General features: G+C 36.5%; 1 protein-coding gene across 6 annotated transcripts in view; it reads left to right on the forward strand.

The window, feature by feature from the left end:
• Nucleotides 1–17,396, forward strand: part of PTK2 (protein tyrosine kinase 2) — a 434,883-nt gene that overhangs the window by 290,521 nt on the left and 126,966 nt on the right. For 3 of the 6 annotated variants that reach the window (XM_036741072.1, XM_036741073.1, XM_036741074.1), the window contains exon 18: nucleotides 9,389–9,406. The exons of the other annotated variants lie outside the window; for them this stretch is intronic. In XM_036741072.1, coding sequence (XP_036596967.1) covers nucleotides 9,389–9,406 — 18 coding nt within the window. The remainder of the gene's footprint in view (nucleotides 1–9,388; nucleotides 9,407–17,396) is intronic. 6 annotated transcript variants of the gene reach the window in all.

Genomic DNA, 17,396 nt, shown 5'->3' on the forward strand with positions numbered 1-17,396 from the left:
GGTGATGCATTTATTATTATTACTCAGAGTTCATCCTGAGGGCTCTCACAGGATTTAGTTAAAGTGAAGTAGCAAAGTGTGAAAGTCCAAGAACTTTGCTTTGAAGTAAATCTAAGCAGTGGCAAGTATGGAAGGATACTTTCTGAAAGGTCAATGAATACATTTTTCTCACAGCATTGTAATGAAAAGTTAAATTATTCTTTGTTGAGAAAGCTTTTTGTTTCATTGTTGTGAAGCAATACTACATCCAAATGAATGATTAGTAAATTGTGAATTAATCTAATGCACCAAAAAAGTAAGTTAAAAAAATTTGGGAAACTTGATAACCATTTGAGTGCCACATTTTAGGAAGAATATTGATAATCTGGAGAGTAGAAAACAGGAAGAGGAGTCAGGCAGGAAAGGTTGTCAAGTCTGAAAACAATATTGCTGTGGCTTAGATAGCTGATATTTTTATAAGTAGTTGGGTTTTTAGTTAACTATTTTTGAGACTACATTATTATTCAATGATTTTTTTAAAATTAAATTAAAATTAACACATTATGTCCATTTTGGAGAAAGTTCAGAAGAACAACAAAAAGAAGATAAAAAAGAAGGTTCACTTTGATTTCCCAGATGAATGACGACTTATTTCACTTCAGTGATAATGGGGAATGAATCAGAGATGTAGCACTGGAAGGGACCTGACACCTTTCTTTTACAGTTGAGGAAACTGAGGCCCACAGTAGTTAAATGACTTGCCCAAGGACACACATGTACTAAGTGGTAGAGATACAATTTAACACAGGGTCCTCTGTCCAATAATAATAAAAAACGTGGTACCTAAATTAAATATGATTTAGTGCCATGCTAAATAAATAAACTACCAGGGGATACTTTATGAAGGTAGACAAAATAGCAGCAAAATTCATTTGCAGGTGCAAAAGGTTTAGAAGTTCAAGGAAATAATGGGGGAAAATAGACGTGGATGAGAAATGGCATTTCCAGACCTCAAACTATATTATAATGCAATAATCATCAAAAACTATTGGGTACTCATTTTAAAGAAATAGAAAAGCAGGTAAGGAGATCAGACTAGATTAAAAAATATCAAAAGAAAGACAATCAAACACAGTAACACAGTGCTCGTTAAACCCAAGAGTATAAATTCCTTGAGGAAAAACTCATTTGTCAATATCTTTCGGAAAAGTAGAAAGTTCTTTGGCAGAAATTAGTTTTAGATCAGCATCATAAACCATATGCTACAGTAAACTAGAAATTGATACATGACTTACATATAAAAGATCACAACATGAAAATAGTAGAAGGGAACCTTCTACTATTCTAAAGGTAATCAAATACCTTTTACAGATTTGGCTAGGAGGAGATATAGAGGAAATCACAAACAATAACAGATAATCTTGTTTACATGAAATTGAAAGGCTTTTGCATGAACAAAATAGTGCAGCTAGGATAAGAAGAGAAACTTGATTGGGAAAAGGATTCATTATATCAAATTTCTCTGAGAAGGATCTAAAACACTAAGGTGCATAAAAAATTCACATGTGTGTATACGTTCACACACACATATGTATAACTAGAAGCCATTCTCCAGTGGATATACAATTAGAGGATATAGACAAACAGTTTTCAGAAGAATTAACAAACATATAAGATTTCTCCAGATCACTAAAAGGAGAAATACAAATAAAAATGACACAGGGATTTCTTTCACCTCAAACCCAACAATGAGCACAGAAGATGGAAATAGTAATTTTAGAGATTCCACAGAAAGACAGTCACATTAATACACTGTTAATGAAGCTCTGAATTCATCCAAGTGTTCTGGAAGAAAATTTTTTTTTTGTTTTGTTTTGGTTTTTGGGGGGGCGGGCAGGGCAATTGGGATTAAGTGACTTGCCCAAGGTCACACAGCTAGTACATGTGACAAGTGTCTGAGGCCGGATTTGAACTCAGGTCCTCCTGACTCCAGGGCCGGTGCGCTACTGACTGCTCCACCTAGCTGCCCCTCTGGAAGAAAATTTTAAAAATTGTACATCCTTTTATTCAGAGATTCAGCAGCTGGGCATGTACCCCCAAAAAAGATCAATAACAATCTACCCCGAAAATCCCTCATATATGCCAAAATATTCATAGTAGCACTTTTTATAATTTCCGAGAACTAGGAACAGAGTAGGTGTCCATCACTTAGGGAATGGCTGGCAAATTGTTTATATAATAGCTAACATACAAATGTGTGTGTATCACTTTTAGGTTAGTAAAGTTATATAGCTATAGAAGATAGACAGATAGATGTAGTGTGTGTGTGTGTGTGTGTGTGTGTGTGTGTGTGTGTGTGTGTAGTATCTCTGTTCCTCACAGCAAGTATATGAAGTAAATACTATCTATATCCCTGTTTTACAGGTGAGGAAACTGAGGCTGAGAGGTTAAATGACTTATGTTAGGTCATATGACTAATAAATGGCTGAATCAGGATTCAAATTCGAGTTTTCTTGATTCCAAATCTAGTGCTCTCTCCTGTATTCCTAAGTCCCTGCAATGTGCTGTAAGAAAATATGAATGTTACAAGTATGGAGAAAAATGGAAAAACTTCTCTGAATTGGTAAAAAAAATTAAGCAAACAGAACTAGGAAAGCAACATATACAATGACTACAAAAATGTGAATTGGAAGAACTATAAAAACAAAGCAATTAAAACTGAATGCTCTTAAATTATAATGTCCAGTCTTGGCTCCAAAGAAGAGATATGAGAAAGAACCTCCACAGGTTCTCTGAAGAGAGTGAAAATGGGGGTGGAACACTTCCATGTCATGTGAGACTTTTTTGATAGGTTGTTTAGTTTTGTTGGGTTCCACCCCCCCTTTTAAACTTGCAAAGAATAATTTTCTGCCTGGGGAAGAGGAGAGTAATTAACTAGCAATGTAGGTGATATAAAAACAAAAGGTAAAATTTTTTAAAATTGTTTTAAAAAAAGATCATATTGACCATTCTGTAATTTTCCAGAGGAGTAAACTGAGTCCCAAAGGACTTATGTCCCTTATACAGTGTTACACAATAAGGTCGGCAGAGGTAGTATTCAAATCCAGACCGTTTAGCTCCAAATACAGTGCTGCTCCAACTATACCATGCTATCTCAAATTTTGTTATTTGGCAATTCTAATGATAACATTAGGGAAGAAGGATCACCTTAACATTGTCATTTTTGAAGAAATGATTTGCCAGTCTTGGAACAAATCTCACATAACACAAGACCACTAATTACAGAAAAGATATTATTATAAATGCTTTTTCTAGAGTTCTTAAGCACAAAGGATATTTAAAGCTGTCTAGATCTGAGGATAGCTGAGTCTTCTGTGGCTACCACGTTAAATCCCTTGAAATATTCTGAAGACAGTGTTCTACTTGAGCAACTCAGTGAAATCAAGTATGATTTTTGAATTATCAAATATGTAGGCAACTAGCTTTTTGCAATCCCCAATTTCAGCAGCTCAGTGGACATTACAGTTTTTTCATTGAACAGTTCTGAGCCTTGTGTGATTAGCTTTTAGACCTTGAAAAATCTTAAACATCATCCAGCTCAGTCTCGTGATTTTATTTTTAAATGTTTTCTATCTTTTGTTTGCCTGTCACCCTTATTTCCAGATATATTCTCTTCTTCCTCTTTCCCATATTCAAGGAGCCACCCTTTATAATAAAGGGGAAAAAAGAGAGAGGGGGAAAAAGCAGTTCAACAAAACCAGTACGTCTGAGCCTGACAGAATATACAATTTTACAAAGCTATTGTTCATCAAAAGAAGGAAGAGTGGTGCATTTCCTTGTCTCCTTCAGGGCTGAATTTGAATGTTATAACTGCACATTGTTGTGTTTAAGATTTGTCTTTTGTGTTTTTCCTATTTACTTTTTTTTTCCGAATTCCTCATTTTACAGATGAGGAAGCTGATACTCAGAGAAAGTAATTGGTTGTCAGATAGATAAGACATAGATTTAGAGTTGCAAAGGACCTCAGAAGTTATCTTTGTTTTAAAAATAAGAAAATAAGGCCAAGAAAAAGAAGTGATTTTCCAAAGGTCCCAAAGGGAGCAGTAAGTCATAGCAAGTGCTGAACTAGATTCCATCCCAGTTAGTCTAACTTCAAATCCCAAACCATGACCACTGTGCCAGGGTGGCTCTCCATAAGTATGCTAAATTTATTTCTTTAAAATGGTTCTTTTGATATCAACACTAATATCAAAACTCTGATTAAGCCTCATGATTGATGCCAACACCCTATAAGGACATAGTTTGTAAAGTAAAATATTTTATAGTATCTTTTCCCCAGTTTGTCATTTGAGCTACTCTTCCTTTCATGGGAAGCATTTATCTAAGATTTCATATAGACTTAGAATGAAAGTTTTATATTCAGATAAAAATAAAGGTTGCAGTGTAACTGAGAAGACTAGAAGTAGGCCCTCAGCATTAAAACCACTTCCAAATTATTCTTATAATCTTCTAGAAAGTTAGATGTCATTTTTAAAAATCCATTTAATTAACAAAATAAACTTGAAATGTTATTTTTACACTAATATCTTTGCCAACCTTACTTATTATTAAAGCTGAAGCTATACAATCTAATTTGAAGAGGTAGTATAGATCAGAGGCTTCCATAATGGGAGCCAGGGCTCCTTGTCTGTCCCTAATGCTCTATACAATTAGTCAAAGGAAGGGAGGATAAATGGGATCAATAGCCAATGCTGGAGTTTGTCTCCAGTACAACCACTCCTGCCTTTATCCCTACCATCCCCCACTGAACCAGATTCCTCCTTATGAACCAGACTAATTGTTACCACAGCCTTATAGCAACAGCTCAGGAGGCGTTATTAGGAAAATTCCATCACTGCCCCTTTCCTAGCTTATCCACCCTTGCCTCCAAGATTACCTTGCAGCAGATGACCCTTGGAAGTTGGGTTCCCATTTTGTTTCTTTTTCCTCTCTTTAGTTTCTCCTCTCTCCAATCTATTCTTGACACAGCTGCCAAAGTAATTTTCCCCAAAACTCAGGTCATACCATGTTTCTCCCCTACTTCTAGTGGCTCCCTGTTGACCATAATATCAAATGTTATTTCATCTGCTCTTCCTTTTTAATTTACATTTTTGTGTCAGTTTTATGATTTATGTAAGTACATGTATGTAATTTACAAATAAGTAAGTATACATGTTTGGGGATTTATGCTCAATTTTTTTCACTGATAGGAGTGGCTCAATCAGCAGTTTAGAGACCCATAATCTAGGTCAGAAAATGGAACTTTTGAATAAAAGCAACTCAACTAAATTAGCCTATTAAGCTGTAAATGCAAAATTAAATAATAAAATACTAAATTAGAAAGCTAATTTAGGGTTAAATAGGTTCCATTTAGAATTTAAAAAATCATAATTCAGGATTATATAGGACTTCACAATATTATACAATCATTTCATCACCACAGCCCTTTGAAGAAAGTAATATAACTAGAGTTATCCCCATTTATGATTGAAAAAAACATGTTTGGCCAAATTTCAAGGCATTGCTTATTTTAAGGATCTGTGAACTTTGCTTTTCCTAATTTATCAGTGAATAACAAAGGAAAAATAATACAAAAACTTTCTGCTGCTTTTGCAATATGATTAAAATATCTTTTGTGATGTCACTTTGTCAATTTTGTTAAAACATCTACCAAACATAGTTTCACAGAATCTTACAAGTGGAAGGGATCTAATCCAGTCCAGCACCCTTCCTTGTTCATGATTCTTTTCTAGAAGTCTGGAAAACTCCCTGTCAAGAAAGGCTGTCATTTTTTGGCATAATGAGAGACACTATGATTATAACTTCATGGATATAGCATTCCACTTGGAAACAAAGATTTCGTTTTAAACTCCATCTGAGACATTTGCCTGCTATATGGTCCCAAGCATGTCACTTTAACTATTGCTGCCTTAGTTTCCTCATCTGCAATAAAGGTCTAATACTTACACTGCCTAACTCACATGGTTGTTTGAAGAAAATCCGTGATTTTTCAAGTGCTTACTAAGTGTGAGTTATCACAGTTATTCTTTGTCCTTTTTGAATAAATCTCCAGTGTTGGGGAATTTGCTGCTTTTCGTAACAGTCTATAGTTGGACAGATTTAATTGTCAGAAAACTCTTGCTTATGTTATGCTATAAGCTAGATCTCTATAACTTTTACTTGCCCTTTGATTCAGCTTTTTAGAGTTATACAATTCAAGATTGATTTTGTGTTTATGGTGATGTTACATTGGGGAAATATTTAATATAGCACTTTCTTATCTACATACATTATCCTATTGTTTGTAATCTCCCAAAGTGTTAAGGTGGAAAGAATTTTCATCTTTTCAGGACATAATTTGAGAGCTGTATCCAGCAACCACTTTGTCTTCCACTAGCTGAATAAAGTGTTTATTACATACCTGATAATACTTGGACAATATTATCATGCTTATTTGGAAGTGTCTTGTTTCCAAAATGGAAAGTTAAGTTTGAAAATACTGAAAATGAGCTAAGAGAGACACAATCCTCAAACTGGTGTGGAGGTAACCTGGGTTTCTCAGAGGCATTGCCAATGAAATTAAAGCTCTGGTACGTTCAACCAAGCAGGAAAGGCATTGAATATAGGTCTGGTGTTAAACTGTGTCCGTAAATCAATAAGAATTTTTAAGCACCCTGTATTTGCCAGACACAGTACTAGTAAATGAGGTGAAGTGGGAACAGTTCCTGGTAGAGACAGAGAGAGGTACATTTTTTTTTTTGAGAGGGAAAGGCAGGGCAATTGGGGTTAAGTGACTTGCCCAAGATCACACAGCTAGTAAATGTGTCAGCTGTCTGAGGTCAGATTTGAACTCAGGTCCTCCTGACTCCAGGGGTGGTGCTCTACACACTGTGCCACCTAGCTGCCCCGAGAAGTATATTTTTTAAAAATTGATACAGGGTAATTTGGATAGGGAAGCATAGGGCAGGGGTGGGAGGTGTCTAAGAATGGTTTCAATTAGATAGTAGAGCTTCCTCTGAGTCTTGAAGGAGCTAGGGATTCTAAGAGGCGAAGATGGAGTGTATTGCAGGCATGTGGGATGGTCTTTGCAAAGTTATGGAAATGAGAAGTGGGGCTTTCTGTAAGAATGCCAATTTGGCTGGATTGTAAACTATGTAAAGGAGAGTCCTGTTTTTAATAATGCTGGAAAGGTATGTTGGAGCCAAGTGGTGATGAGCTTTAAATGCCAAGCAAGGTTTAAATCTGATCCTAGAGTTAAGAAGGATCCCCTTGCATTTATTGAGTAGAGGCATGACAGCCTCACCAAATTCAGAAGAACTCATGAACCTCAATGATGAATTTTTCAAACTCAGGTCACAACAATTTTATTCCCAGGAGAGAGATCAGAGTAAGGTGTGGCAGAATTTTGCTTTACAAGTGGAGGTAGCTCCCATATTAATAAAAGGAGGTAGGTTTGTGGAGTAGATGGGGCACTGACTGAATTCAGAGGCTCTGGGTTGAAATTCTACCTTGAAGGCTTATTATTTTACCAGAGTGACTATGGGCAAATTACTTAACTCTGGCAGTCTATTAGTTTCCTAATCTGTAAAATGAAGGAGCTGAACTAGATGGCATCAAAGATCTCTTCCAGCTCTAGATCTGTTAGTATTTTATCTGTATCTCTCTCGATTAGTAAATAAAACTTGAAAAAATAGATCATCAAAGCATTGGAGTATTAGTGAAACAAAAGTAAAGTAGAATGGGAAACATGTGCTGCCAGCCTGAACCAAGTATTTGATTTTTATACGTAAGTATTTATAGATTTTGTTTGAAGACTATTATAAATTTTCTTTTGCTTTGAAATAATTTGTTTCTATTTTTCTCTTTTCCTCTTCTTGCCAAGAAGGAGTCAGTCACTGTCAGCATAAAGTTAAGAAAGCCAAGCGCTTTCTTCCTTTGGTCTTCTGTTCCCATGAGCCTCCACCTACGGGTATTGCACTGATATTTGCAAGGGCTATCTTAGTAATGAAAACCCTCAAATAAACAAACCTTGTTGCTGTTTGTTTACAAGTTTGCTCCAAACATCGCTACAAGAACAGTAGTATTCAGTAGTTGCTTATGTGCTGCCCACTGTCTAAGAATTGAGCCATAGGAGCTATGCCTCATAATCTTCCTGGCTGCTGTTGACTAGGAGTTTTGATTTTGTTTTTGTTTAAATGCATGTTAATGCAAAAAGTACTTTTGAAGTTTCATTTGTATAATCCCAGGATTTTCTTAGGAACACTGCATTTTTTCATTCATGATTCCCCAAAACAGCATGCAGATGAATGAAATAGAATGGTTACACTGAATTCCAATGGACTGCTTTTCATTCTTTCTAAGGAATATAGAGGGATGCTGGGTAAATAGACAAATATGTTGATATCTTGCATTTTTTTGTAAAAGTTATTTATAATAGCTGGCGCATGAATTTCATCAAGCAGTATTCATTTTAACTACAGTTTCTACTTGGTTTTTTTTTTTGAGGGGGGAAGGCAGGGCAATTGGGGTTAAGTGACTTGCCCAAGGTCACACAGCTAGTAAACATGTCAGGTGTCTGAGGTTGGATTTGAACTCAGGTCCTCCTGACTCCAGGGCCAGTGCTCTACTCACTGTGCCACTTAGCTGCCCCTACAGTTTGTACTTGTAAGCAGGGCTTGAGGTGCTAGAGTCTCTGAAGAGGTGATCCTATGAGGGTCTGGCCAGCTGCCAGGGTACCCTCTTGTGAATATCAATGATTCATTTGAATAGGAATCCTGTGGACTTATTTTTGTTGGTTATTACTTAAACTACACTTTATTTAATGAATAGTCCTCGTTTCCCATCTTAAAAGTAGTAAATCAGCAAAAGAAGAATTAATCCCATTGAAGAGGGGGTAGGTCTGAAACATCAAACTATGGAAAGTTTTCAAGGTCATTTTATTTTGTAGTTGAAGGATTGATTTATATTTAACACTGCTACCCCCCCCCCAAAAAAAAATTTAACACTGCTGCTGCATAATGTTGCACAATGATCTAACTCTAAATTCAAGTGGTCCAGTGTATGTTCTCAAGTTACTAGAATAAATATCACTTACCTTGTGATCTAAAGATTACTCTTTCTGTATAGGAGTAGGGGATTAAGATGGAAGTGGGAACAGGGATTTGTTTTAAGATAGTTAAATGCTATACTCAATTTCATATCTCTTGAGCTAGTCATTTTTAAAAAGCTGAGGTTTTCTACTCTTGATTTACTTGTGATTTTAATAGCATATTTTTCCCTCTCTTTCCTTTTCTCTTTCCTTCTTCCCCTTCCTTCCCTGTTTTTCCCCTCTCCCTCTCTCTATCTCTTTGCATGCTACCTGGATCTGCAGATGAAATTAGTGGGGACGGTAATATGCATTTTCACATTTGTGTTATTAATATGGCTTATAAACTTTACTAATGCATTGCAGAGGTCAGCTTAGAGCCAGAGCAAAGGTTTTAAAGGCAGAATATGCTTCAGACAGAACTAACACAAATAAACTGTTGTGTTCAAAAATGAGCCTTTTTAAAGAAAAATAAAGAGTGGGGCTTCAAGTAAGGAAGGCTTGACACTGAATTATTCATAGCAGTGATTTCTGTTGTATCTCAGTAAGAAATCTGAGTTGCCTGTATTTGCACTAAGGTTCTAGGACTTGAAGATTTTACAAACCCCTTGTGAAAATGTTTAAACCATATTGCTGAGAAATTTTTATTTCTGTTTTAAATTAGAAAAATATTTTTATTAATGAAATTTATGCCATAGGTCAAAGATTCCTGGTGGCCTATGGATATTGGAGAAAAGCATGAGAAGTGACAAATGAAAAGACAATTAAGTGTGGGATACAGTATTCAGAGCTCTGGCCTCAGAGTCAAAAGACTTGGCTTCAGGTCTTTTCTCTGTCACTTAGTAGGAGAGTGACTGGGCAAATCATTTAACCTCTTTGAGATGCAGTTGACTCATCTGTAAAACTGGGCTGATTGTACTTTGCAGCAATATAAAAGAAGCCTTTTGTAATTCAAACTAAAATGGATTCCTTATGGGTAGTCTTCTGTGAGTACTGAACTCACTTATTCCACGTAATCTTATCTTATGCAGTTTCTGTCCTTGTCTTTCCTTATTTTGCCCTGTAGGAACCACTCAAATCACTGGAGCCTTTTCTCTAATTCTTTCATTATTTTATGAGTCCCAGTTAAGATGGACTAGCTATTTCTAAGCAGTGAAGTGTTATATAAATGCAATCCATACTAATGGCACTTATTATTTGACTCTGTAACACTAGACTAACAATAACAAATACCAAAAAATGAAAATACTAAACAATATCTATAAAAAAACAGTTACTCTTCAAAATGTGACATTTTTACAGTAGCATTTTGTCACTTTTCTCATCTGGTAAGATGCCATTTAGTGGTCTAGATGCAATGTAAATTTGAAAGAGTTTGAAATTTGTAAATTTTAATTAAATGGAAAGAGGAATAACATTCCTTTTCATTCTTCATTAAAGAACTATAGCATATTGAAAAATTTTACTGACATTGATGTGGTGTGATAAAGCATGGAGGTCATGAGCAATATATGAGTGTTGTATTTAAGTGAATTGCCACGTAATAACCTTAACTGATGTGGCTGTGGGAAAAAATGAAAGTCTTTTTTCTTCAGTTCAAAAGTTCTTAAATTTTTTTGTGTCATGAACCCCTTTGGCAATTTGGTGAAATCCCTGAATACTGTTTGTTTTTTTTTTAAATTCATAATTAAATGCACTGTTAAATTTTAGTTGGAGGTCATTGAAACTAAAGGTGAAATTTTGTTTTCCTATCCAAGTTAATGAACCCACTGATGTAGTTTTAGGTTCCAAATAAGTAATAAAATCATCACCATTATTGTCATCTGTCCCCTATGTAAATGTATAATTGATTCAAGTACCCATCTACACAAATTTTAATTTAAGAAAACCACCATCTTTCTGTGCATGCTTGAAAACTTTTCTAATTTATGCCAAAGACTATAACTTTTAAGTTGAAACAATTTTGTTATTACAAAATGTTTCTATGATGAAATTTAATGCTGTTTGAAGACTGATAAGACAGTGCCTCTTTCATATTTCATGCACTTAAAGAAATTTTTATGCTTTTCTACTTCTGTTTTCTAATCTTATCCCAAGTTTTAGTTTAGTCATAGGAGCTAGACCTAAAAGGGACCTCAGATGCTATCTAGTCATAGGGTCATAGAGCTAGATCTAGAAGAGACTCCAAAAGCCACCCAGTCTAACCCTTTCCTTCTACAGATGAGGAACTAAGACTCAGGAAGTTAAGATCCTTACCCAAGGTCGTACAAGTAGTAAGAGTCTGATGGGAAACGTGAACTCAAGTCCTCAGATTCCAAAGCCAGTGCCCTTTCCATTCTACCACCTCTCTCCTGTATGTACAGTAGGTTAAGTGTTATTACTATCCTCACTTTATATGATGAGGAGGCTGAGACTTGGAGCAACTTAGCCCAAGGTCACACAAGTAATAGTAGGATATTTCCAGATAACAGTTTTCCTGATTGCTAGTGCAGAGGTCTTTCCATACCATACTGCCTCCCCCTATCATTAAAGATATGTTTTTAATAGTGGAAAACCAACATTGGATTCAAAGTTATTAAATTGTAGATGTTACTGACAATAATTGGGTAGTATACTGGGCCTGGACTTAGGAATACTCATCTTCTTGCATTCAAATCTGGCCTCAAACACTTACTAGCTGTGTGACTCTGGGCAAGTCAGACATAATTGAAAAATGACTGAATAACAACTGACAATAATAGTTCATATTTCTATAGCACTTTAAGATTTATAAAGCATTTGTTTCACAATCCTGTGAGATAAGTTGTGTAAGTATTGTTGTCACTTTTCAAATGAGGAAACAACCTCAGAGAGGTAAAATTACTTGCCCATGATCATACTGACCTATTGACATTGGTTCCCTGGGTGTATTATCTAAACAGACTAATCTACTGAAAGGTAACTAATATCAAATGTCACAGTGATAGAGGAATTTTGTACATGTACTACATTGAACTTTTAGTTGTTGCATTTCTGCCCTTGCTGAATTTGGTAATTGTATTGAAATAAATGAGACTGGGTATGTAAATGTTTTCCAGATTAGAATTACACAATTTTCCTTTCCAGCCTAATATATATTAACCATCTTATTTTCACGCCATCGTAATTATTTTAGGCTCTTTAACAGAGAGTATCAACTGTTAGGGACTCAATTTGGTTATTGTAGAAAACACCAGTCAGTCAAAATGTAGATACACATGTAGACACACACACACCCCAGCTCCAGGATTCACCAGTTATTAGAAAGCTACTGTTTGTAGTGATATTGTAGTGTAGAATTTTAGAAAGAGCACTATATTAGGAGATAAAAGACTTGGGTTCCACTTCTACATTCACCACTAATTTGCAGAGTGATTTTGGACAACTTCTTTAAATCCTTTCGGCCAGAGGTGTCAGACACACCACAGTCTGTCATTTGCAGCCTAAACCAGATTAAAATGTAATTGAGAAATAAAAATAAAATAAAACTCACATAATGTTAACATGTAGTTTTTTGAGTCAATATGTGGCCTTCAGAGATCCTTACGGTTTAATGTAGTGCTTAGTTTCTATTTGAGTTTGACACCACTGCTTTAGGTAGCCTCAGCCACCTCATCTGTAAAATAAGGGAGTGGACTACAAGATTTCCAAGGTGCCTTCCAAGTATAAATCTACTGGATTCCACAATCCCTTTACAGAAAAAGCCCTTTGCTAGATGTAAGTTATACTGTTGTTGATTCTGAAGATTCTTCTATAATTTGCCTACTTAGCTCAAGATTCAAGTCTCAAACTAAGATCTACATTACATAAAATTATCAAAGATTCATAAATTTTATTTGTAAAATAGTCTAAAGGATAGAGCAATGTTTAATTTCTGCTGAATGAATGAGGGAATTCCTGATGAATCAAGATTAAGCAAATATACTCAGTCCCTTTAGCTTTACATAATTTTAAAGTGATTTTCATTTAGATCTCTATTAGAGTGGTATTGTGCTTCATCTCAGAATACCCCCTCATGAGGAGGGAAAGTCAATGAAATGATAATCATGTAAACATATCATTCCACCAATGTTGACTGAGTAAAATGGTTTTATAGGTGGGCTTTAAGCCTGTCAATGTAGAGGATAAGGGATGAATGCCCAATAAAGCAGAATTTACTAACTATTGGTTAATACCATTATTTTTCTTACTAAACAAGGTATCTTCTTCATTTAAACATCCATTCTATTAACATTCATCATAAGAAGTTTTACTATGAAGGGCTTTAACTGTCCCTGTTCACTATTTTTTGCTTTATTGTTGTCCACTCATTTTAGTTGTGACTAACTTTTCATGACCCCTTTTGGTTTTTCTTTGGCAGAGATATTGAAGTGGTTTGCCATCTTCTCATTTGAGAGATGAGAAAACTGAGGCAAACAAGGTTAGGTGACATGCCCAGGGTCACATAGCTAGAAAGTATCTGAGGCCAGATTTGAACTCAGGAAGATGAGTCTTCCTAACTCCAGACTAGGCACTCTATCCATTGCACCACCTAGCTGCCGTTATTTCAGTCCTATAATTTGATCATTTAAATACCTTAACACGAATTTTAAAAATAAACACAAAGGGAAGGAACTACTATTCTTCATATTTTTGAAGAAAAGAACAAGAGAAAATAAACTTGAACGGCAGAATCAGGGTTTTAAATTAGCCATGAAGAATTTAGTACTACATTTGGAGTCAGAGGAACCATATGAAAGAATTAAACACTAAATGTTAGAGTCCAAGTCAGTCAAGAGGATACTGATATTAAGCACCTGCTGTGTGCCAGCCACTATACTAAGTACCAAGGACACAATAAAAAGTAGTCCCAGCTTTCAAGGAGGTCACCATCTAATGGCAGCGACATGCCAACAACTATGTACTAACAAGCTAAATTCAGGACAAATGGAGATAATCAAGGGAAGGAAGGAACTAGAATTAAGAGGGTTTGAAAAAAGCAGGGGTGGGGGGGAATCCTACCTTCGCTAGCAGGTGTGATTTTATCTGAAATTTGAAGAATTCAGGGAAGCCAGAAGGCAGAAATGAGAAGAGAAAGCATTCAGGCATCAGGGACAGCTAGTGAAAATGCCCAGAGTCTGATGTGCTGCCTTACTATCTTTGATGGGGGGGGGGGGGGGAGGGGGCGGCGCGGAGACAGAGAGATTTATAAAAATCTTTGCAGATTCTTTCCATCTTTCCTTTTTTTCCTTGTCTTTCAGTTTCATCCTTTTCATGACTTTGTTTAGTTAGGTCCCTTATTACACTTTTGAAAAAAAGTGTTTGACCCTCCATGATTTATCTATTCCATGAGGTGATAATTATTAATAATCTTACACCATCCCACCCTGTAAGATTTTATATATGGGCTTTTATCTGAAACTTGTTTTGCCGTTGGTTGTCATATCTTTCTGCTTGACAGGTAAGTCAGGTGTTTGCTAAGCCATTTTTTAAGCTCTTTTAGTCTTTTCATTATGGTGGTTGATCAGTTAAACTTTCTTATGATATTATTAATATTATTGGTGTCTTCCATCTGCATCCCATTCTTATCCATAATTTAATTAGGTAAGGTTTTAATTATATAAATATCTTTCTTATAACTTTGTACTACTTTTGACTTTGCTCTTATACATTGGAGGTCTGATTCAGGAATGACTCCCACATCAGAGTATATTAACATATAAGCAGTTTCATTTTTCACAATGTCACTCAGTCTTCCCAGTACTCAATGCCTTCCAGTTCTTGCCTTGAAAATATTAATGATAGAGGCTTCTGTGTAGCGACAATTCTTTTACCCCTTATTTTTTATTCCTGGTAAATATTTTCCAATTTATTTTTTGCTGTTCTGACCTATTTCAACTTATGCATTAAAGTCATTAAGTATCAAAGGGTTTTATCTCAACTTCCTTTTTGTTTTATTTTCTTTTAATTATAGCTTGAATGTTGTTAAAGCCCTTCACAACCTGGCTCCTTCCTTCCTTTCCAGTCTTTTTACACCTTTCTCCTCTGTATGTAATTCAAGAACACTTGGATTCTTGCTGTTCCTCACATATGACACTATCTCAGACATTGACTGTTCTCCATGCACGAAATACTCTTCCTCATCACCTCCACCTCCTGGAATTCTGCAAGATTCAGCCCAAATCCTCCTCTAATTGAGCCTTTCCTGAGATTATATCCCATTTACACTGTGCATAGTTTGTATGTACGTCATCGTTTGCATGTTGTCCCCTTAGACTGTGAGCTCCTTAAAGCAGAGACTACATTTTTGCCTTTTTTCATATCCTCAGCACTTAGAATAGTGCCGGGCAGATAGTAGGTGCTTAGTAAATGATTTTTGATTTATTAAATTTAGACAGTCCAGTAGTAGGTCTACTAGATCACTAGGCAAGTATCTCACAGAGTCCCAGAAGCTTAAAGTTTGTCAGTAACACTTTGCTCCACTCTCCACAGAGCTAAGGGCTATTTTCTATTTTTCTTTGTATCATAAATCGTCATGGCCCAAGACTTCCTTACCAAGTAGCCAGCTTACCGGTGATGAGCCTCTCCTTTGTTAGGTAAGCTGGTGCCTGTTCAGCAGACCGACTGGGTCACAAAGATCTTCCAGCATGGTAGAATCTCCCTGAGCATGTGCTCTGCTAGAATATATTCTCTGACATACAAGAAGTATTATAAGAAGTTAATTTCCCAGAGATTCTGGGTATTTGAGTGGAAATATTTGATAGTCATTTAATATGATGATAATCAGAGAAGGCCAAGAGTTAGAAAGGACTTCCAAAGCCATCTTCTACAACCTGTAACAATAAGAATCCTTTCTACATCATCCCTCAAAATTGTTTATACATAGTGGGCAGGAAAATGCCATGTTTGCAAAGTGAGTTTTCACAGAATGAGGCTTATTCATTATGTCTTTAATATCTCGATCCACACAATTTCCACACATGCTAGAAATTTCACTCTGTCGATTGTGACTTTGCGGGACTGTTTTTGTTTTTCATTTGAATTTTCTTAATAAAAGCAAAGTTATTTTCTTCTGAAGTGCTGTAATGGCAACCACACTGGCATACCCAGGATGGTTACTAGCACACGTTCTTAGATCTGCTTTACTAGGAAAGATAGCTGTTTAAGGGGTCATTCTTTTTTTTTAATTAAATTCACTAGTTCAAGAGAAAAGCCAGTACCCTGAACTTCAGAGAAAAATACAAAGGAGAGAAATAAAGACCAACAGACAGGGCTCTACTGCCTGAATCAGAGCAATATTGCTATATACTTACATACATCCCAGGATCAAGAGAGCCTTTACCTCTGAGCAGTCAGGAAGCTCTGAACATATGGCCGCTCAGAGTCTTAACAAGATCCTTCTCATTAGGGAGCCTCCAAAACGAAAGCTTGCCTCTCAGAAATATATACTCTTTCAGCTAATAGGCTCAGAGCCAGAAGGCATCACAACCCTTGTGACTCAGTGCCCAATTAGAAATTGGCAAAAGGTGTGAAAGCCTTCCTACAAGCAAGGCTTCCCTAAACAAGCTTCCCTTAATGGGCTCCACATGAGGCCTATTAATGGGCAGGGAAGACGTTACATTCCATGAACCTTCGGCCCCAATATCTTTCACATCCATTACATAGACAACTTGTATCTGGTTCTTAATAAACAATACGATTCTCACAAAATAAACAGTGTGAGCAAAATACATAGCAACATAACAACTCATTACCATAGTGGCCACACGGCCTTAAACAAACACAAAAGTACGTAACATAACTTCATTCTTTGGGAGTCAAAATCTTTGGGGAGTGAGCAACCAGCTCCTCCTCCCTCAGTCCCAAACAAAAATGTCCAAGTAAAAGTTCTCTTGGGGGTGTGTCCTTCTCCCCACACCAATGCAGGCTCCCTCCTGACACTTGCAGGTGCATGCTCTAATAAGCCAAGTCCCAGTCTTAACACTGCTCTCGCCCCCACTTTCAAGTCCTGAGGGGTGGCTGGGCAACAAAGCGAACAGGGTGGTATCCCTGGTGGTCCATGGCACTTCCCCCACCCTCCATAGACAACTCCACACCCCACCCCATCCCAAACCATCCCACAGGACACAACAGGAAAGCACACTCAGGGCTCCTGCCTAGCTACAAAGTTTTTTTCTTGCCCCAAGGCTGAATTCCAAGCTCTGCAGTTCTCCATCTTGCAGGACCTGACTGCTCCAGGCTCTTGCCTGCATCCCCACACAGGCAGTTCTCTGCTCCTACTGCAGGGCTCCATTCC

The sequence above is a fragment of the Trichosurus vulpecula genome, chromosome 1 (genome assembly GCF_011100635.1).
Source record: "Trichosurus vulpecula isolate mTriVul1 chromosome 1, mTriVul1.pri, whole genome shotgun sequence".
Taxonomy (NCBI): Eukaryota; Metazoa; Chordata; class Mammalia; order Diprotodontia; family Phalangeridae; genus Trichosurus; species Trichosurus vulpecula.